Below are 22,802 nucleotides of genomic sequence, written 5' to 3' on the forward strand. Positions count from 1 at the left end.
AGTCCGAGCAATGTTCCGGTTCGGTCTCGGACTCTTAAGGTGTTAATACGCAGGAAAATTGGATCATAACTCTGAAATGAATCAGATTTGGTTGTAAAAATAAAATGCTGTGACTGGAGGCTGCATTTTACCAGAAAACATACTCACAACATGTCACATTGTTGCCTCTCTCATTGCAGTTCCTGCTGCAGCAGAAGAAGAAGCAAGAGGAGGAGCGGAACAGCCTGCGGAAGGAGGTGACGGCTCTGCGTATCATGCAGGCCAACTACGAGCAGATCGTGAAGGCGCAGCAGAGCCAGCCGGGGCAGGCTGTGCAGCGCGTCTCGGACGAGACCAAGTTCCGCGTGGTGAGTGTGTGCCACGGTTCCCTCAAGGGTTGACGACATTTGTAAAAAGTGCCACCTTCATACGTGAATGGCATCAGTGCACATTGAATCTGTTTTCTGTCGCATAATTTGGATAGGTAGCCTACTACTGTTTATTTGTAGCATTATCCAGAACACTGAAGCAGGGTGTATACGACCCGGGAGATCCGGGAAAATCCCGGGAATTTTTTCATCTGGGAGAAAACCGGAAAAAGCCTGGGAATTGTTTAGAAACTTGAATCGCAAAGGAAATGCGCCATATACAACAACAAAACACAGTACTCATACAAGCGTCTGCCAACCAAAGTATGTTGAAGGCTTTAGGAAGAATATGCAGTGCTTCCTAACAACAAATTGCGTCTGATGAGTGTGACATAACAGCTGTTTACATTTGAGCAGTTTGGGGGGGGGGGGGGGCTCTTGCGCGTGCGCAGTTGAGACGCCTATGAGTAGTACCTTCTCCCACTTCTGGCTACAAATGTGTGGCTGGGCGCAACTATCTAATTCCTCCAGTTCGGAAACATTGTAGATCTAGGGCTGATGCATAGAGCAGTATTGAGTTGTAGTGGGGAGGTGGACATTCTCCACGTGACCTGTGTTTACGTTTAGTGATTTTGCTATTTCCTCTTCGTTTATTGCTCTCACATTAAATGAAAACAAAAATCTGATTTTTGTGGCTGGGAGCTACCAGATGAATTAAAATACGTTCGCATAATTACGGAAGGCTAAAATATGTTACTAGTTTCAGGTTTTATTTCCACCTTTCTGACAGTCAAGCGTAATCACCTTGCAGAACAATGAAGTTATTTTTGTCAGTTTGCTAAAGAGATTTGGCTTTCATTAATATTTTGTGCTGCTGCAGTCAATTTATTTGAAACGAAGTGTTTAATTTCACACTGTTGGCTAGTTTCAACTGTTCACTTCATTTCAAGTGCACATTTTCCATGTTCTGGCTCGTATGGCATTATGCCATAATAAAGAACCAAACACGATATAATACAGTACTGGTACTCAAGAAAATTTACATCCGAATCTGGACATACGATTGTGCACTTTAAGCAGAATTATGCATTTTAGTATCGTTTACGAAATTCCGATGCTCCTGAAGTATCCTTTGATGTCTTGTTTCTTTTATGACATAATGCAAGATCTTTTAATGTTTTACATGTACGAACATGTCGGCTTCCTGCGTCACCGTATCTGCGCAGGCGCAGTGACGCTTGTTATCTGGTGCTCTCTGGCAACTTCTGAAACGAACCAATTTCAAGCAGGTCACAGGAAAATATTGTGAATAGTGGTTTGAAAAGTGTTACTTTCAAAGTAAATTTCCTTTTACGCAAGATGAACTATGTGCGAGAATGTACGATGAATTTCTTAAATCACAGAGCGTTTGACTCTCATTTAAAAATCAACTCTTTGAGGATTACCATGTAGAAGAATTTCGAGCCCAGAAGATCAGACATTTGCGTCGTTATTAAAAATTTTACTGGCACATTTATGTGATGTATCTTACAGTGTAACACGCTCAAAATGATCAGCATTATATGTGGAAGCTTAGCTTCTCTTGTAGCTTATTAATCTTCAAGACCAATATTATTTGTGGAAGCTTTGTTTTTCTTCTAGCAAAAACTAAGTATATTAATTTAAACCATTAACTTTTCTTCTTGTGTGTTCGCACTACTTAAGAGTGATCATGCAATTGGTTGACTACCCTACGTGTTCTGTGCTGTCATCAGATGCCGATATCACGTGACATGAGCTATGACTGGCTTACAAAATCGCGTTGCAATCTTGATTTCATTGCTTCGGAAAGTAACATGCAGCAGTGTTTGGTGCAATTCGAATTTATACTACCTCCGCAAAACGAAGAAATGCAGCGTACCTGTTGCTGCACATCAAAGGTCTTTCCAAAACGCCCCCCCCCCCCCCTGTGTTTCGTTTCCTAAAGTGCCGGCAAATTCTGTGTCTCTGTAGAAAACCATAAACATTCTAAGGATTGATAAGTTTTACAGTGCCAAGGAAAAGTATACTGTCATTTAACACGGAAAAAGTGTATTTTCACCTGGGAGAAAGTGTATTTTCCAACCAGGAAATCCGGGAAAATCCGGAATTTTTTTCCTTGTCCACGTGTACACCCTGTGAAGTAAATTTCATACTCTTAGTAATGAAAAATTTAAATAATTGATCACATACCTAAGGAATAATTTGTATGTGAGAAACAAAGGTGCACAGTGGAAAGTTTTTAAAGATGCAGTAATGTGCCATAACCACTAATGCAAACACTAACCCAGTAACATGTACAAGAGAGATAGCACCATTATTTTAACATGTTTTCCATCTCATCTGTTCACACATCCAATGATTTACCCCAAACTATTAAAATAACTGTTGAATGTGTAATAAAAAAATGAAAAACCCTTACAACTTCAGGGTGTAATAATAAAAATTGTCTTTAATCTCCAGTTTCAGGCTGTAATGGATCAACTCTTCCAGTCATTCAGCAACATCTCTGTGTCAAATTTCACTGAACTGTCAGCTTGTGTCTTCAGCTGGTTGGAGGAACATTGTAAGCCACAGGTGGGTGATAGTAGTTCATTAATATACAAAATAAAAATTCACAAGTCAGTACCTGCCATCTTTGGTAACTGTAATAGTGAAGTAGTATTGCATTGCGTGCAACTGTTTCAGCATCATAATGAGCCTCATCTTAATGCGGCTGTTGGGCGCGTTAACATGGGGCTGGAGAAGGCACTGGTGGCAGAGGGCATGGGTCACATTGCAGTGGTGCCGGTTGCGTCTGAGTTTCACTAGGAATGACCTGCACCTCAATAGGTATGGGAAGGGGAGGCTGTTAAAACTTACAGGTGACAGTGTAGGGGTGGGGGTGGGATCGCTCATGGAAAAATTCCTGTAGTAGTTGATGTTAGAGCTGCACCTTTTTTGGATTGAAGTCAGCCAATAGGTATACCTGCTTAAAGGAAGTTTCTCAAAGGGCTCACCTTCAGAGGACGTCATGTTTCCAAGTATATCATAACTTAACAATGAGAAAATGTATTTTCACCTGAGAAAGAGTGCATTTTTAACTGTGAAATCTGGGAAAAATTGTTGAAATCTTATTTTTTTGTTGTTGGCATATGCACCCTGGCATTGCACGGCATGCTGCATGCACCTACGAGGACATGCTCTAAAGTAAAGCTCTGAATTTTTTATTCTGTTTTCAATATCGACTGAGGTATTACATGTTGTGCATATTATTCAGTCGACTTTCCCACTTTGCTGATGCAAGTTGCAACCTGTGGCCTAGAAGGCTCTGTATTGTAGTGTGTAACATGGTGGTATGTAGTGTAACAATGTCAGTGAGTTTCTAACCACACGAACTGTGCTTCCAATTGAAGTCCATAGAAGAATGAAAACTGCGTATACAGTGGTGATTGTATTGGCATCACAGATTCGAGACGTTCGGTTGTTTGTTCTCGTAATGAAGGAAGCAGTGGTGATAATGTAATATTACACGCCGTTTAGGCAAATGACACTTCCGACTCCATATTTATGACAAGGAATGGTGATCGTGACAGAATAGTAAAATAGTATTAGGTAGGAAATATGTCGTGAAACACATATTGTGCACGATTGTTTTGTTTCGCATTTGTGCGTAGTTGAACAGAGAGACGTGAGGTTCGAGTAATCGGCAAGGTGCGACGGCAGGTAAATGTCTTCATCTGCTGTGCGTGGGGACTTTTATGCTTTGACATCACAGCTTGGTGGTGTCTTGACTGTAAAGGAGGGACCATCCTCTCCAAGAATGTAAACAGCCACAAACAAAGGAAGCTCTAAAATGAAATAACTTACTTCTTGAAACTTCCTGGCAGATTAAAACTGTGTGCCCGGCCGAGACTCGAACTCGGGACCTTTGCCTTTCGCTGGCAAGTGCTTTACCAACTGAGCTACCCAAGCACGACTCACGCCCTGTCCTCACAGCTTTACTTCTGCCAGTATCTCGTCTCCTACCTTCCAAACTTTACAGAAGCTCTCCTGCGAACCCTGAAGAACTAGCACTCTTGAAAGAAAGGATATTGCAGAGACTTAGCTTAGCCACAGCCTGAGGGATGTTTCCAGAATGAGATTTTCACTCTGCAGCAGAGTGTGTGCTGATATCAAACTTCCTGGCACATTAAAATTGTGTGCTCAGAGAGGGAGAGCACTTGCCCACAAAAGGCAAAGGTCCCGAGTTCGAGTCTCGGTCCAGCACACAGTTTTAATCTGCCAGGAAGTTTCATATCAGCGCACACTCCGCTGCAGTGCGAAAATCTCATTCTGGAATAGAAAATGTGCTGCTCTTCTTTGAACTTTCTTGATGTGCTTTGGTCATCCTTTCTGCTATGAATCCCATACCATGTAGTGGTACTGCAAAAGAAATGAAGATGTACAAGAATAGTGTAGTCAGTGTCTTTAGTAGATCTGTTTCATCTCTTAAGTGTTCGTCCAATAAAACACATTCCTTAGTTCATATTCCCCATAACATTTTCTTTGTGTTCTTTCCAATTTAAGTTGTTCGTAAGTGTCATTCCTAGGTGTTTAGTTGAATTTATGGGAGTTAGATCTGATTGATTTATTGTGTAATCAAAGTTTAACAGATTTCTTTTAGCAGTGGTGTGGATGACCTTGTACTTTCCATTATTTATGGTCAGTTGTCAATTTTTGCACCACACGGTTATCTTAAATTGTTAATTCTTTGTTGCTCTTAGGAAAATAATTTTATTGTTTAAACATCAGTGCACGTGGGAAATATTTGAAATTTGAGGAGTCGTACAAGAAACATTCTTAAAGTTGATTAACAAATAATTTAGTGAAAATGTGGTATACCTGATGTTCCTGAGGGACGATTCCATCTGTTTCTGTTTTGCTTTTAAAAAAACACATTAAAACTGCTTCCTGTATGATTTATCAAATTACAAATCTCTCCCATATGCTTTCTGGATTCTAAACAATAAAATATTTGTTTATCTTTTTTATGAATGAGCACAACACAAGCATGAAGACTTTTAAGAACTTTTTAAGGTTTTGAAAACTGGAAACACGTAGTTTTTAAATGTGGATAAACTTTATGTGCCATACTTATAGTTGATAGCTGTGTTTAAGATATAAGCCATTCACTAGCACTGTTTGCTAAAAAAGGTTTGTATGCAGCTCATAGTTAAAGGCTCTGAAACAGAACCGCCCCAAAATACAGAGTGATTATAATTAAATTTTCAATATTTGGACCAGTGTAGTCAGAAAACTATTTACCGTATTGGTACCCAACTTTGTGTAGGAATGATGTTCAGAGTGTGTACTGTAGGATTTGCATTGTTATAGTTCGAGCCACGTATGATGGCGGTCGAGTTTAAAATTGTTCTGCACTCCTACGTCACGCATACTCCGACATCCAATGAGCATTCAGTAGCGTTCTGAATGCTCTGCTCTGAATGCAATATCTAATGCAAGCATTAAACGTGATTGATCGTAGCGAGTTGTTTAGTAAATTTATTTTATTTGTTGGGAGTTGTCATTGCTGATGATGATGGTATGATAAATTCTGCATAAGCAAGTGAGAGACATAATTTTCAGGACTTCAAGCAGAAAGCATGTGCATACTGCAACTGGCACTTGGAATTGTCAACAGTATCATTCCTCTCCATGCCTCGACATGCACAAACTGCCATCATTCATGGATCGGATTCTAGTAGTGTTTGCGTGTCATGACTTGCTGTTATGTGCCGGTTCCGTTCTGTTCTTCTTCCGAGGTCCTTAATATCCTCTTTTCTTGTCTACTCCACTGGTGACGCTCCATCCTTTTCCTGTTTCCTTCTCAGTTGTCGATCTGTGGCATATTGGTCAGTGTGTTCTTGCTCCTCCAATTTTCCTTTCCTTCCATGTTCATCCCGAATTGGGACCCATACTTTTGTATTTCAATAACCCACTTGGTTCGTGTATTTCACCTTGTCTTTGCTATTGTGTGTCATGTGTATTTATACCTTGTAACACTCTTGCTCTCATTGTTCGCTAATATTTATTCAATGTTTAGGTGTAATTGCAGTTTACTCCAAACTAACAACTTTGTTTCAATATATTCAAAATTATTCAAAAGCAGGAGGTGAAACATATTTTGCACTTGCCTTTTCGGATCAATGCCTTTAATGATTATTGATTGTAGTCATTCCTTTAGTGGGCTAGATTGTTATTAATTTGCACACAACCTGTAGAAGTGTGGATTTTTGAATAACTATCAACAGCCAAATACTGTAATTCTTCCATTTATTCACATTTTTCTTGCCGGCATAACATTAAAAGCACATCTTTGCATTCTGCTTGTTCAGCCACAATCTCATGCACTTTAACTCTCTGCACTACTTTCCATCATACAGCTGTTCTGCAACTACCTCTCCTGCCAAAATTCAGGACATAAATTGAATCAAAGACATAATGTTACATACAAAAGATGTTTGATGCGAATGATTTGAAGTAAAATGATGCCTTTTGTTTTTAAGTTTTTTGTGTACTTGTTATAATAATTTGAGATTATGAAATAATTTTGTGAAATAAATAAATTGGTCTGAAGTATTCGTGTTGTGTATAGACGGTTGAAAAGGTAATTTGAAAACATTACTAATAACTCTTTTTAGATATGACAGGACAACATATACAATCATTGTTTAAGCTTAATCTGTGCCAGAAGTAAATATGTGATGAGTCGTCTTAATGTTATAAACAAAACTGACAAATTGAACTTCTTGATATTGCACAGTGACATACAATGAAGAGACTGATACCCCTTGAAAGGAACTGCCATACTGCAGTTGCATTGCATCCTTCACAGGTGCACATTTAGATAAATGGTGATGATTCTGTAAGCTTGTCACTCATTGCAGACAATGCTTTTTTGGTGCTGCAGACGCTGCACGATGTGGTGCTGGGTGTCTTGCAGCAGCTCAACTCGCAGTTGGCTCTCCAGGGTGGCGGCGCCAGAGTCTGAGGTCTCCGATACCGCTGCCAGTCGAACCGTGGCACGTGCCTGTCCGGTCCTGTGGCGGCCTGGGAGGAGAGGAGCTCCGTGCCTGTAACACTTCCTCGCTGCGGTGTCTGTAGGGTGTCAGCTTCCCTCCAGCTCGTCTGGCGGTCCCACGTGGAGTAGCGGTCGTGGTGTGGAGTGCTCTCGTCATGTGGCTAGAATCTCTTGTGACATCAGTCTCTGCCACTGGGGAATAAAGTACTGGAAGGGGAGAGGGAGGGTAGCAGTGTCGTAGCAACTAGCATCGCCAGAGAACTGGCACAGTCTACTGATACGGTGGTGTCTCGTTTACAGTGCAGCACTGCTCCAGAGGAAGTAATTTTTATGCGGTTACTTTGCTCATTCTGCGATCATTAGTATCAAGTCTTGAGGCATACACAGGTCCTCAATTTTTGTACTCTGTTTCTTGCAATATGTCAGGTGAGATATAGTACTTGTACATTCTGCTGCAATTACCAATGTTAACAAAAAGTAAACAGGTGGACACTAAAATTACTCCCAGTCTTGTGCCGACCTACAGACTCACTCCTTCTCATGTCCCTCTCCCACACCTGTTCCTCTCCCCTCCTTCCCTCTCCCATCCCTCCCCTCCAAGGACATTGCCATTTTCTTCTCCCAGCTTTGTCCTGTGAGCTTATACTACATCTGTAATGACCTCATAGTAAATGAGATTTCCTGGCAGATTAAAACCGTGTGCCGGACCGAGACTCAAACTCAGGACCTTTGCCATTCGATCGCAAGTGCTCTATCGACTGAGCTGCCCAAGCACGACTCACGACCCATCCTCACTGCTTTAGTTCTGCTAATATCTCATCTCCTACTTTCCAAACTTCACAGAAGCTCCCCTGCTTGCAGGAGCTCAGTTGGTAGAGCACTTACCTGCGAAAGGCAAAGGTCCCGAGTTCGTCTCAGTCTGGGCCGCAGCTTTAATATGCCAGGAAATTTCATATCTGTACTGAATGAGTTAGTGAAGTTGTAAGAAACCATATTCACATTTGGAATGAGAGTGGTTCAGATCCCTATCTGGCCATCTGTATTTAAAGTGTTTCCCATGATTTTTTTCAATTGCTTAATTCAGTTGCTGAGATGTGTCCTTCCCTATCATTCGGCACCTCGAGCTTGCGTTCTGTCCAGTATGTCAAATCATAAACTTCCTTCTATTGAAATATTTGGACACGGAAGAAGCCATATGCAGAATCCAGGATACAAAAGGTAGCACTGACAGACAATTCTTTTTTGACAAATATGTATAGATACTACGTGTCTTACAAATTGTCACTAAAGAAAGCGGTTAACACATTTATTCAAATGCATTGACCAAATTCACAAACATGACTGCAACTTAAACTTGGCTCCAGAGAGTGGAAGTTTTGTGGGCTCTTCTAGTTACTAAAACCTCATTTGCCCACTCTTAGCCAAATGTTAACACCAGATAAACAAACAAGCTGAATGTCTTATAATCTATATCCTTTCATGAAATTGTTTTAGTGGTCATAGAGTCTCATAGCCCTTACACATTACTGGCAGTCTGTGATAACAAATCACACCAGGATAATTCAGTGGTTGGCACTGAAAACTGTGAACTGTTGACTTTTTTTTCCTCCGTGTCAGGAAGCAGTGCTATAAGTATCACACAGTCATATGTTTATGAAGCAAATGACGAGTCGAGTGAAAGTTGAGAGAGTATTACTTGTAAGCAATCTGACTGTAATGTTGTGTACCCAAATTTTGAACTGTTGTTGATCTGTTTTCCTGAGATTACATAATGATCAAAGCCATTTGATCTCTGCAGTTATTTTTGCCTCCCTGTCCTCTTTTCCCGTCTCATGTGATACCACGACACTCATCTGGACTTTGTACCTATGAGGATGCACCAGCATTTAAAGATTGGGAACCTGTGTCTCTGGTCAGTGGCAGTGTAAACCGGCCAGCAGGGAGTTTAGAACAGTTTCTTGATGTTAAGGTGTTTCAGGGTAATGTGTCCATTTTTGCATTTAATGGTAACATTGGACTCTGCATATATGTTCAGTTGTGGTTGTAGCTCATTGCAGATTGTGAGCTGTTCTGTGTGTTCATTAAGTTTGTTTACCAGTACTAAATACTGTGATTGGCTGGCACACTAAAAGTGTTTGTATTAACCAGTGAGTCCACATACAAGATCTTATATTTTAATACCGATTGTAGTTACAAAGTTGTTGGCTGTGTCCTTGTTGAAAATATGAAGTTCCTTTTAACTTGGGATTAAGCAAGCCATTTTCAAAGGAAGTAGTGCAAAGTGTAAATTAAAAAACAAAATAATTAATGCAAGATCTTTATTTTTGTGTGTGTGACATTGTTATATTGTATGATTGATGCAATGAAGGGTTTTGTTATTGTATACCAATCTAAATTTTGAAAGAAGCTGTTTTTTTATTGCAGTGGTTATATTTTTCTCAAATATTTTTTTCAGTGGATAAATATATTATTAGTTTAAAAAAACAAAGTTTTGTTAAATAAAACATGTTTAGCTGATTTTAGTGATTTGAGGTTGTTAGTTATGTTCCTTAGATTTGCTTCATTGTTATTTGCTCTAAAATTAGAAGCAGAGTTGTGTGTGTGTGTGTGTGTGTGTGTGTGTGTGTGTGTGTGTGTGTGTGTGTGTGTGTGTGTGTGAGAGAGAGAGAGAGAGAGAGAGAGAGAGATGCCATGCTTGTATTGATGATGAGAATGTTTTTCAGTATTTTCCCAGAATGTTAAAAATGACTTAGTGCACATTCAAGTAAATTAAATAGTTGATTAGCTTTGGAGGTAAAAGAAGTGATGATGCAGTACATTTGAAAGCAGTTCTATGTTTACATTTATTCAGAGACTGCTTTTTATTTTAAACAAAAGTTCATTTATGTGGTAGAATATTCTGTTGCAAATGCAGAGGGACAGGTTTGCATTCTGTTATATTTCAGTGGAGTGGTTTTGTAAACTGTTTTAAATATAGAAATGAGAGATGCCAATTGTAATATATCTCCTAATAAAAACTGCGCGTTGTCTTATGAAGGTGGCCTTAGCTTTCATCCTGAGGAGTAATCTGTTAAAAGTACATTTCATATTTGAAATATGAAGTATATTTCAAAACCATTGTAATGTTTGTGATTACTTGTGAACAGACATTATATCTTGAGGTAATTCACAAATTCTGCAGGAAATCAGTATACAGTATGGCACATATAGAAAGAAAGATCTCCAAAGCGGACAGCTATAATAATTAAAAGATGAAAGAAATCCATCCCCATCAGCAATAGATGGATGTGAAAAAAATGCAAATTTATGTCCTAGATACCTGCATTTGACAATAGTTAAGAGTAGATTAAAGAAGATGCAAGTATTCAGGGAATCCCAGACTGGGAAAGTTTTCCAACATGACAATGCACCATCACACTGGTGCCCTTACTGAGGCTGAGTGTCAACATTCCTATTTGGAGTGTTATGACCACTCAACCTATAGCCTCGATCTCACAACCAGTGAGCATTTTAGGTTGTGCATGACATCCTGACCAAGATACCAGGGAGCTCTGTACAGTGGAAGAAGCATTCTCCGCCCACCAAAGCCTGATACATAAAGAGTCAGCACGAAACGTCTGACAGATTGGATGTGCATTGGCCTCCTGGCCATATGAGCATCCAATTTTTCGTGTTGGGACATTGGTTTGGTATGACTGTTCGACAGTCAATACCACCAACACTTTAACCAACAAACTGTGCCGTGTGTAGCGATTTCGTAACAACAATGTGACAAAACTTAGTCTTCTGGCAGTGCAGGATTAAATGCATTTTAAATGGGGCTAACATGACAAGGTGCAAGGTGTATGAAAGTTTAACAACAAGTTTTTCGGGAGAATTTTCAAAATTGCAGGTTTTAGTGGGACATGCGTAAAGAGTATAACAATAGGGATGCAATAAATGAAGTGCTTGATACACAGACTATATAAATAGTCTGAAACGTATGGAGATGACTGGATTTTAGATTCCATTAACAATGTGTATTGGAAATAAAACAAAAAATTTCGAAATACGGACAATCAATTGACTTTTATTTGTAATATGTACTTGCTTAATTTTTAGATCTGCTAAAAGATTCAGCTGGTTTCCAAGTTTTCTTCTATGAAGAGCAAAGTATAGTTTACAGTTATAACAGTTGTGAAATGCTTCATTTCTTATGTAGCTGTTGCTGTATTTATTAGAAGTGCACCACCACCATTTGTAGTCTTTCCTCTTCTAATTTGAAATCGGTTTCTTAAATTTATAGGGGACATATTTCATGTTACATAGAAAAATAAATTGAGGCCCTAAGAACCATAAGGGCCAAATGCACATACAAAGTTTTGAGGAAAATAGATGTTTGTGAAAATCAAATTTGTAGACAAGTCACCAGTCTCCTAAGTCTGAATTGCCTATGAATAGATAATGTACCCACTTCAAGTTATAAAATATTGATATCTAGGATTATATTATACACAAAATTTCTGGAAATATGCTGGTGACAATAGTATCTTTTGACAATTGTAAAGTTTGTAATTAATGTGAAACTAGGAGAACACAAAGAACAGGAACTAAATTCACACAATATCCAATTCTAACTTATTCCAATACTTTACTGTCCTTGTTATAATTTTCATTAAGCACATTTGTGACTTGATGTTCACTTAAAACTGCTGATATACCTCTGATTACAAAGCGCTGCTCTCGCTACTACTACTAGTACTATGTACGTGATGTAGTAAATAAATCATGCTGGCAACACTAGATAACAATTGAACAGTGCAGTGCAACAATATTATGCTTTGTGTTTTGGGCCTGTATGGAAGCAAATATCCAAGAAATCGGTGAGGCAGCTTTTCGTGAGTGATCATATAAACAGTGGGGGCCTACAGATGTTGACAAAACTGTTTTACCATAAAATAAACAGATTTCAGGAGCAAGTGTATATAATAAAATCTCAAAATCGATGACTGTGTGCCTTAGGCCATTATTGTTCTCAGCATCTCAGTAAATTTTACGTGAACATCATTTGTTTTGTTTTAATTTAGCACGATGTATTTCCTCAGATACCTATAAAACAAATTGCAGGTTTCAGGAATCATTTTAGCTAGTAATTTTAGGGATACAACTGTGCTGATTTTGAGTCATCGTAACTTCTGCCAGTGTCTAGAAACTGTAATGTAGTTAATGGCCTCCTTGCAATTGACACCTTCTCTCATGAGCGAATTACTTTTTAATCTAATATGATTTTATGGCATTCAGTGGCTCCAAAAAGCACGTTGCATCCATTCTCAAATGATTCCGAAAATCATTGACTCCCAACTCTTTAACAACAGAATGTGGGGTCAATTTCATCCTTTGCATTATCCGTTTGTTTGCCTACATCTTTCTTTGGGCTCTTTTTGGCTTTGTGAGCTCTAAAGCAGCCAAGGGAAATCCCAGTTTTTGTGCCTGTAAACACACGATAAGCAGTTTTTTATTCTATTCTATTCTTTTTTTTGTTGCAGAAGAGAAAATGGATTGTGACTTTGCAGATGCATTAGTGCTGTGTATTGAAAGTCTTGGAGGGATTGTTCGTCAAGGAAAAAAAAAAAAAAAAAAAAGTGGTCCAGAAAGTTTATGTTGCATAGAAAAACATGGAGCTTTTAATGTTGTAACATGTAACATCAGTGAATGTTGGTTGAGCAATTCACAATTAGCAATATGACCTGGGCGGCACTGTCAGTTAGGATGTGAGTAGGATGCCACGAAATAGGTCAGCTGCCCGGATGGTCTATGAATTTGAAGTTACCTCTCCAAGCATTATATAAATATGTGTTGAGCGAGCATTTGGATACGCAGAATGAGAATTGTGTCTACAATATCTTCTGCAGCTCTAGTCAGGTGATTTTGGGATGGCGCATTTTTGTCTGTGTACACTTGCGTATTTTGAGTGTTATTGCTTCCCTACTGCAGATAAATCACCTTCAGAAGTACCATGAAACTTTGGATATGAGCTGTACAGACATGTTAGCAATTTGGTATCAGGAGCTGAAGTTGCCTTAAAAATGTGAAAAGCAATAATATTGTGCTTTTCTGCCATAGCATCATAGCTCAGATTCTACATTGTATACAATTTTTCTTTAATAGCAAAAGAAGTGACAGCAAACAATATTTATTTTTTACATTTGCTATTGCACTTAGCCATATTGTTGGGTTTTCGGTTCTAATTAATGACATTACAATGACACTATAGATGACACCAATGTCTTACAAAAAAACAATGCATTTGGAACTACGAAATTGCTACAGTAAACATGGTATGCGATTCGCACCACCTAATTGTCCATTGTTGTTTTCAATTTTTCTATATTTTAATCTGTTTTTTATAGATAAGTAAAATATTTGTAACCTGTTGTTGCTATCTCATCAGAAAAGTAAAACTGTACACTATACACGAAAAAATGAAATGGTATATCTTCCACGGATATTGGATAGGATGTAGGGACCCTGTAGCATATCCTGCTAGATCACTGGACTTAAACCCCCAGGATATTTACCTGTGGGGGCACCTGAAAAGGATTTTGAATGCTGAACCAGTTCCTGATGCACAGACCTTTCAATAGTGTTCACGGCACCTGTGTGTATGGAGATAGGCAATCCATGATACAACGTATGGATGTGTGCATTGCATCGCATGGAAGCCACTTTTAACATGTATTGTTATGTGAATGCGAGGCAACTGTGTACTAGGATGATTTGTTGTCAGTCCACACACACTATCCATTTTCAGATACATGGTTCTTTTTACTCCACTTCCAGTCAGGAATCCATCCCTGCAGTTTGTCGGTTGTATTAATGTTCCCACTGTATGTACTCAAAGCCATACCATCGATGACAAAAATAGCGTATAAATAAGACTCTTTGGCAGCAATATGAGTTAGTCGTCCAACCGCAGGTATAATAAGGGGAGATGCATTGTTGGAATAGAGGCAGCTGTGCTTGAATGAGTCCACTTAAGAATGAAATTTGAATCCGTTACACTTTAGACCATAATCACAATGATTACTACATTGGTCAATGAGAGAAGCTGGCATTTTTGTCCAAAACACTGCAGCCAGAAGCTAATACACTATGTGATCAAAAGTATCCAGACACCCCCACAAACGTATGATTTTCAAATTAGGTGCATTATGCTGCCACCTGCTGCCAGGTACTCCATATCAACGACCCCGTAGCCATAAGACATAAGACATCGTGAGAGAGCAGAATGGGGTGCTCTGCAGAACTCACTGACTTTCAATGTGGTGAGGTGATTGTGTGTCACTTGTGTCATATGGTTGTATGCAAGATTTCCACACTCCTAAACCTCCCTAGGTCCACTGTTTCCGATGTGATAGTGAAGTGGAAACGTGAAGGGACATGTACAGCACAAAAGCGTATCCGCCAACCTCGTATGTTGACTGACAGAGACCGCCGACAGTTTTGGAAGGGTCGTAATGTGTAATAGGCAGACATCTATCCAGACCATCACACAGGAATTACAAACTGCATCAGGATCCACTTAAAGTACTATGACAGTTAGGCGGGAGGTGAGGAAACTTGGATTTCATGGTCGAGCGGCTGCCCATAAGCTGGTAAATGCCAAACGACACCTTGCTTGGTGTAAGGAGCATAAACATTGGACAGTTGAACAGTGGGAAAACGGTGTGTGGACAGACGAATCACGGTACATAATGTGGTGATTTGATGGCAGGGTATGGGTATGGTGAATGCCCGGTGAACATTGTCTGCCAGTGTGTGTAGTGCCAATAGTAAAATTTGGAGGCAGTGGTGTTATGGTGTGGTCGTGTTTTTTGTGGAGGGGGCTTGCACACCTTGTTGTTTTGCATGTCACTATCACAGCACAGGCCTACAGTGATGTTTTAAGCAGCTTCTTGCTTCCCACTGTTGAGCAGTTTGGGGATGGAAATTGCATCTTTCAACTCAATTGAGCACCTGTTCATAATGCGTGGCCTGTGGCGTAGTGGTTACACGACAATAACATCCCTGTAATGGACTGACCTGCACAGAGTCCTGACCTGAATCCTATGGAATACCTTTGGGATCTTTTGGAATGCCATGCCAGGCCTCAATGAGCGACATCGATACCTGTCCTCAGTGCAGCACTCCCTGAAGAATGGGCTGCCATTCCCCAAGAAAGTTTCCAGCTTGTGACTGAACATATGCTTGCATAAGTGGAAGCTGTCATCAAGGCTGAGGGTGGGACAATACGGTATTCAATTCCAGTGTTATTGATGGAGGGCGCCATGAACTTGTAAGTGATTTTCAGTCAGGTGTCTGGATTCTTCTCATCACATTGTGTATTTTGGGCAGCTAACATGGTTTGGGGCCTCCCTCCATGAACCATGAACCATGGACCTTGCCGTTGGTGGGGAGGCTTGCGTGCCTCAGCGATACAGATAGCCGTACCGTAGGTGCAACCACAATGGAGGGGCATCTGTTGAGAGGCCAGATAAATGTGTGGTTCCTGAAGAGGGGCAGCAGCCTTTTCAGTAGTTGCAGGGGCAACAGTCTGGATGCCTTGTAACAATAACCAAAACGGCCTTGCTGTGCTGGTACTGCGAACGGCTGAAAGCAAGGGGAAACTACGGCTGTAATTTTTCCCGAGGGCGTGCAGCTTTACTGTATGATTAAATGAAAATGACGTCCTCTTGGGTAAAATATTCCGGAGGTAAAATAGTCCCCCATTCGGATCTCTGGGCGGGGACTACTCAAGAGCATGTCATTATCAGGAGAAAGAAAACTGGCATTCTACGGATCGGAGCGTGGAATGTCAGATCCCTTAATCAGACAGGTAGGTTAGAAAATTTAAAAAGGGAAATGGATAGGTTAAAATTAGATATAGTGTGAATTAGTGAGGTTCGGTGGCAGCAGGAACAAGACTTCTGGTCAGGTGACTACATGATTATAAACACAAAATCAAATAGGGGTAATGCAGGAGTAGGTTTAATAATGAATAGGAATGCGGGTAAGCTACTACAAACAGCATAGTGAACGCATTATTGTGGCCAAGGTAGATACGAAGCCCACACCTACTACAGTAATACAAGTTTATATGCCAACTAGCTCTGCAGATGACGATAAAATTTGAAGAAATGTATGATCAAATAAAAGAAATTATTCAAATAGTGAAGAAATGTATGATCAAATAAAAGAAATTATTCAAATAGTGAAGGGTGACGAAAATTTAATAGTCATGGGTGACTGGAATTCGGTAGTAGGAAAAGGGAAACGTAGTAGGTGACTATGGACTGGGGCAAAGAAATGAAAGAGGAAGCTGCCTGGTAGAATTTTGCACAGAGCACAACGTAATCATAGCTAACACTTGGTTCAAGAATCATGAAAAGAGGTTGTATACATGGAAGAACCCTAGAGATACTAAAAGGTATCAGATAGATTATATAATGGTAAGACAGAGATTTAGGAACCAGGTTTTAAATTGTAAGACATTTCCAGGGGCAGATGTGGACTCTGACCACAATCTATTGGTTATGACATAGGTGGATAGATCACATAACTAATGAAGTATTGAATAGGATTGGGAAGAAGAGAAGTTTGTGGCACAACTTGACCAGAAGAAGGGATAGGTTGGTAGGACATGTTCTGAGGCATCAAGGGATCACCAATTTAGTATTGGAGGGCAGCATGGAGGGTAAAAATCGTAGAGGGAGACCAAGAGATGACTACACTAAGCAGATTCAGAAGGATGTAGGTTGCAGTAGGTACTGGGAGATGAAGCTTGCGCGGGATAGAGTAGCATGGAGAGCTGCATCAAACCAGTCTCAGGACTGAAGACCACACAACAACAACAACAACAACAACAACATGGTTGACATTGGCTTTAAGTTTGTGACATCATGACAGCTTCCCTTATTATAATTGCATGGACCTGTCACAGAGTGGAATATCTTTGGCACTATTGTCTTCCTCAGTTCATTGTGAATGTTGGTATTTTGTGCACGCCGTTATTCTGTACACGCAATTGTTTGCAACAAAAGTTGTGTTAACTTCTTTCACTAAATTTCAGCTTCATTCCAGGAGCTACCCACTCCAGAATTCATGCAGTGGTGACCTCTAATGGACAATAGATTCTATTTTGACATAACAAGTTTACATTGTGACATAGTGTTATTTTCGACAATGGAGTCATTCCAAGATCACTGTATTTGCGTAATGTTGTCTTCCACCCTTAGCAGACTACAGCTGATGCAAAATGTGAAAGTGAATTCTGCTATGTCGTACTGTCGACAAAGAGTGATGAATGTGTGCACAAACAATGTGTAATGTATTTTGACCTCCTCGGTGAGGAGACAGATCTTGCCTCACATGAGCAAGACAGTATTTGGACAATTAATTCGGTCTCCATGAGAATACCTCGTGCTTTTACCGGTCTGACCGCATAAGGAATGATCCAGATGAATGCATTCATAATCAAATGCAGAGCCCAGCCAGCTGGGCCATGTGAAAAGACGTAAGTTTTCCACCCATGCAGCATGTGGTCCATTTAGATCTTACCCACCGTAAATCTCAGACTGGAAATTCCAGCACGTCTCCAATGGGTCTTTAGTGGAAAATTATACATAAACTACCAATTTTCCAATTGTTCCAAATGGGACTCTCAGCAAAAAGGTTCACGGCAATTGAATTTGTACTGTACAGTTATAGAATTGCCAATGTACTTGAGTCCATAGCCCTACTAAGCAAACACAAGGGATTATACCCACCAGATTAATGTCGTACAAACACTCCCAGCCGAAGGTGAATTCAATACTGCAACCGCACTGACTTAGACACCAGAACAATAGCTACGACAAGTAATATATGAGAAAGAACTGGGCAGTGGGGCAACATCTGACAAGGAGAGGTCCACAGGGATGGGATTCTTTTTGAAACCATATGTATAGTGGTGTAGGTTAAAATCCCAGGTATCACACACTGCAACCATTTGGTGTGGTGGGCCCTCATTTGTGAGTAAGTGATGAACAAAAATTTAAGGAATTTTGAGTGACACTCAATAGAATTAAAATGCATCATTGTATAGACTGCTTGTGTTGTGTAATGGATAGCGTAAGGCCTTCATGTACAGAATATTGTGGGTCTGAATCTTGTCAAGTACTTCAATTTTTTAGCTTTTAATCTTTATCAAAATGACTTTGATAATTGTTTTTCTTCTGTTATTGGTTTAAATTTAATTTTTTATTTATATGTCTTTGTCGGATCATTTTAATCACCATATGAACTTTTTAATTTGTTCTTATTTTTATTCATATCATTCTTTTTGCACTCAGAATTTTTTCTGAAATTGAACTTAATTTTATTTATGCATCATAATAGCTAAATATTTCAAAATGCTGATCTATCAATTACAAAAACAAAAGATGAAATAATTTAGTAACGTTGACTGTGCAGTGATGCCAAAGTGTATTGCAAGTTGAGCATTTTTTTAAAATGGTAATTGTCAAACAAGCATTTAAAACATAGCCTAAGTTTCTGTTGCACTTTGTTCAAAATAACACCGAATAAGATTTGAATGAAGGCTGGCTTTATAAGCAAAACAGAATCCAAGTGAAATGAGAAATAAAAGTAATGAATACTGTAACATGGATGATAAAACAAAAGAAATTAAATCAAAAGTAATGCACAAAATTAATTGAAATCACATGAACAAAGATTTCACGTGTGAAAAAGTCACAGGAAGAAAAATGAGAGCAAACGAAGAAATTGATATGATGATTAAAATAATGTGACAAGGGAAAAAATACATTTAAACCAGTTAGAAGAAAAATAATGATGAAAGTAATTTTGATGAACATAAAGAAGAATTAAAGTTCCAGTTGAGGTTTTTAAAAATCTTCTTGAATACAGTGAAATGGAAGGTTTGTGTCTGATGGATTCGAACCCACAGCTTCTGCATGTGAAGTACCCCAGCTACTACAGCACACATCCAATCTATATGATACTACTTTTTAATGCTATTGGATGTCACACAAAATACAGAAGTTTCTTTCTGTCAGTTACTCACAAATGAGGGTTCCCCAGACTGAATGGCCTCTGAGTTTGATACCTTCAAGGTTAAGCTACATCAGCATGCAGAGGGCTTAAAAAAATCTGATCCCACCACTCAGGACCTCTCCTTGTGAGCGGAGGAAACATCTCGGTGAATCAATCAACCCTGACTATCATACCAGACAGCACACTTTTAATGATCTAGTTAAGTAAATTACCATCTCTGATACACTAGGCAATGACTTTGCTTGAACGTAACATGAGGGAGAACACATTATTTCTGGATGATAGGCTCTTCACAATCACACACCGATGAGTCTACTCCGATATGATGTACAATGTATGTTAATAGCACATTCCTGGCATACCACACAAGCTGCAGCCACAAAGAAACACAGAAACCCAACTGTTTACGTACATTCACGAGAATGGTGTCATGAGTAACTGCCCTAGGAATGGTGACATTCAGCCAACCGCAACTGCCATACCCATGGTTGACAATAACATTCCCAGCAGCAATGAGGGGCGCACAGCTGTGTTGGTTTCACTCACATTTCAGCGACCAGTATAAATTATGCCTTTTGGGCTGCCACTTGCCAAGGTTAGTCTCTCTGTATCTACAGAGGGCTAGATGTGTAGTACTGACATTTGCTGCGGCATCAGTGCAGGCACGCAACTCTCCAGTGTGACCCGGCAACATGTGAGTGCGGGCCCTTAACACTCTGAAAGGCCAGGTACCGCTCGGAGCCAACACTTGCTCCTAAGACACCTGAGTTACAGGCTGACGTCAAGCCCCTGTAACATCTGTACGATCATGTTCTATACTGACTTAATGATGATGCCTACACTTAGAAGTTTCCGTTTACAGATCCTAGATCCCTCTTTTGTATTTTTGTTCAGCAATATGTTGACTGCGTTATCGTTAGTTTCGTCACCTACAAGTTGCAACAATTCGTCTGTTACCAATAATCTGAAGAAATCCATAGGAGAATTGCCAGCAGGATGAATTTGCAGAACTTCTTCCTTCGTAAACGGGTGATACTGCATATTATGTGATTCTTTATGCCAGTACTCACCTGGATTATCTCTGTGTGACAGGTCGGGCTCGTTTTCGTCGTCGATTTCCACACAATCGTCGTGATTCGTATCGTCAGATTCGGAACTGTCACGAAACAGATTCGGAAACTGTGCTTCCACACTATCATCACTCTGCATTTCTTTTGCAGCCTCTAAATGACAATCTCCGTGGTATGCCTCGTCCTCACTACACAGAAAATCACTGTCGTCTAGTACACTAAGTAACTGTTCCTCTGTCAATTCAACACTTTCCCTGCTCCTTTTCACATTGGAAGGTCCAGGTGTCGAAACATGAGCCGCCATTACCAACAATATACGTTCGATAACTGACCACACAAAACAAAAGTTTAGACGCTCTGATACTAGCTTAGACGCTGCAACTAGACTGAGGAATCCGACAGTGAGCGTGGATGCTTATAAGCATCAGCTGTACTGGCTCGTGGCTTGTTGTGACTCTTATAAGCGTCAGCCGCAACGAAAGTGTTAATGTATCGTGTTTGGTTATTATTTAAATATTCACATATTTTACACTGTCTTTTGCAACATTTGATATAGCTTTCTTAATTGTATGGTAACTTTTTTCATCCAACCTCTGCTATAGAGTACGATGTGCAGTTCTGTGGAATGCCCAAAACAGAATGACTATCACAGCCAAAATACTTCATCTTCCAGGCATGCCAAAGGGATCCTAAGGTGTCAGAAGCACTTCGATTGCAATATCGTTCCTCTTATGTTTCTCAAAACTAGTGAAATTTGATAAAGAAAGACTTGTAGGGTAACCATGAGAGATTGTCATACTAAAAACTGCGGTAAATACAATGGTCAGTACATAAATAATTAATAAGAGAAGTTATGCATTTTGGTGCCTAGCACCCGAATGTGCCAACCAATCAGAAGCAAGTTCAGATCATTTGGCGGACTCTCCCACGGGACTGATACATATTGTAGTACCATTTGTTGCTTGTATCTCACTCCACTTTTGTACCATATGCTACTTCACATGTGTGAAGCAGGATGGATGGACAGGGTTGTATGGGCGCACTATGGCAAGGTCTTCAGCGGGTGTCAAGAAAAGTCTCAGAACAGTAAGATAAAACAGAACGTAAAACACAGGTAATGAGCTTGGAAAAATATGGGCCTACCCACGCCGAAGCATGGGACGAAGCATGCCGCCAGCAGTAAAACATGGACAACACAGGAAGAAAGTGGTAGAGGGAGCTAAAACAATATAGCAGATGGAAGTGGCTGGCTGACTGCAAGGAAAAAGGGAGGAGCGAGCCACTGTGCAATACACTAAACCCTCCAACCTAAAAGTTTAGGCCAGAGTCTGGGCACATCACAAAACTTTAAAACCCTAGATGCACATGTCTCATCATTAGCTAAAACACAGGGCAGATCCCCATCAACTTGTGCTTTTGCCCTTGCATCACGGTATAAAATGCAGTTTGTTAAAATGTGGCGGACAGAGATGTGCATGCCACAAGCATCATAAAACGAGGGATCCTCCCGCCATAATACAAAGCTATGTGTGAGAGGACAGTGCCCAACCCGTCAAGGCAACGAGCTTCTAACAAAATAAAATACTGGTGGCCACAGCCAGGAATATCACACCAGGCACACAGCTATTCTACACACACACACACACACACACACACACACACACACACACACCAAAGCCAATACAGTTCGAGCATATGGGACAAACATGTTTTGCCCCATCTACAAGTGACATCGGTAGACTGCATGTGTTAAGACCAAGCAGCAAATCAATACTTCCTTATAAGAACTTGCTCTGATGTGAACATACTATTTGTGGTGGGCAGCCACAGAAGCAACATACAATGCCTGTCATCCAACTGCATGCTGGAAATGATACATTACACTGTTTGGAACTACAACACGCACTGTGGACCTCAATTTGCATGAGAAATTTAAATTGCAATTCGTGGTCAGAGACATTTACGAAATGATCTCAGATGCAGGTTTTCTCCACTGATTTCACACCTCCCCCTTGACCTAACACATGGGATGCCCAGGCAAACCAGCAGTGGAGAGTCAGTACATGCTATCACTGGCTGTCTTCCAGCACACTCGCATGCAACTGCAAAGTGCTATTATGATATAACACTCTTCAAAATCTTCATGTGGCATCCATCTGCAACTACTTACCATCTATCAGGTGTTGGAGTTAGAAACAACAACAGTTTACCAGCTGTCAGGTGTTGGAATCTAAACTACGAGCGGTGATCTTG

General features: G+C 40.0%; 1 protein-coding gene across 4 annotated transcripts in view; it reads left to right on the forward strand.

Annotated features, from left to right (window-relative positions):
- LOC126293379 (max-like protein X) overlaps positions 1–10,443 on the forward strand; it is a 45,396-nt gene extending 34,953 nt beyond the window's left edge. For all 4 annotated transcript variants that reach the window (XM_049986585.1, XM_049986588.1, XM_049986587.1 and 1 more), the window contains exons 5-7: positions 180–347; positions 2,829–2,942; positions 7,297–10,443. In XM_049986585.1, coding sequence (XP_049842542.1) covers positions 180–347; positions 2,829–2,942; positions 7,297–7,377 — 363 coding nt within the window. In that variant the 3' untranslated portion in view covers positions 7,378–10,443. The remainder of the gene's footprint in view (positions 1–179; positions 348–2,828; positions 2,943–7,296) is intronic.
- Positions 10,444–22,802: the final 12,359 nt, after the last annotated feature.

This window comes from Schistocerca gregaria, chromosome 10 (assembly GCF_023897955.1).
Source record: "Schistocerca gregaria isolate iqSchGreg1 chromosome 10, iqSchGreg1.2, whole genome shotgun sequence".
Taxonomy (NCBI): Eukaryota; Metazoa; Arthropoda; class Insecta; order Orthoptera; family Acrididae; genus Schistocerca; species Schistocerca gregaria.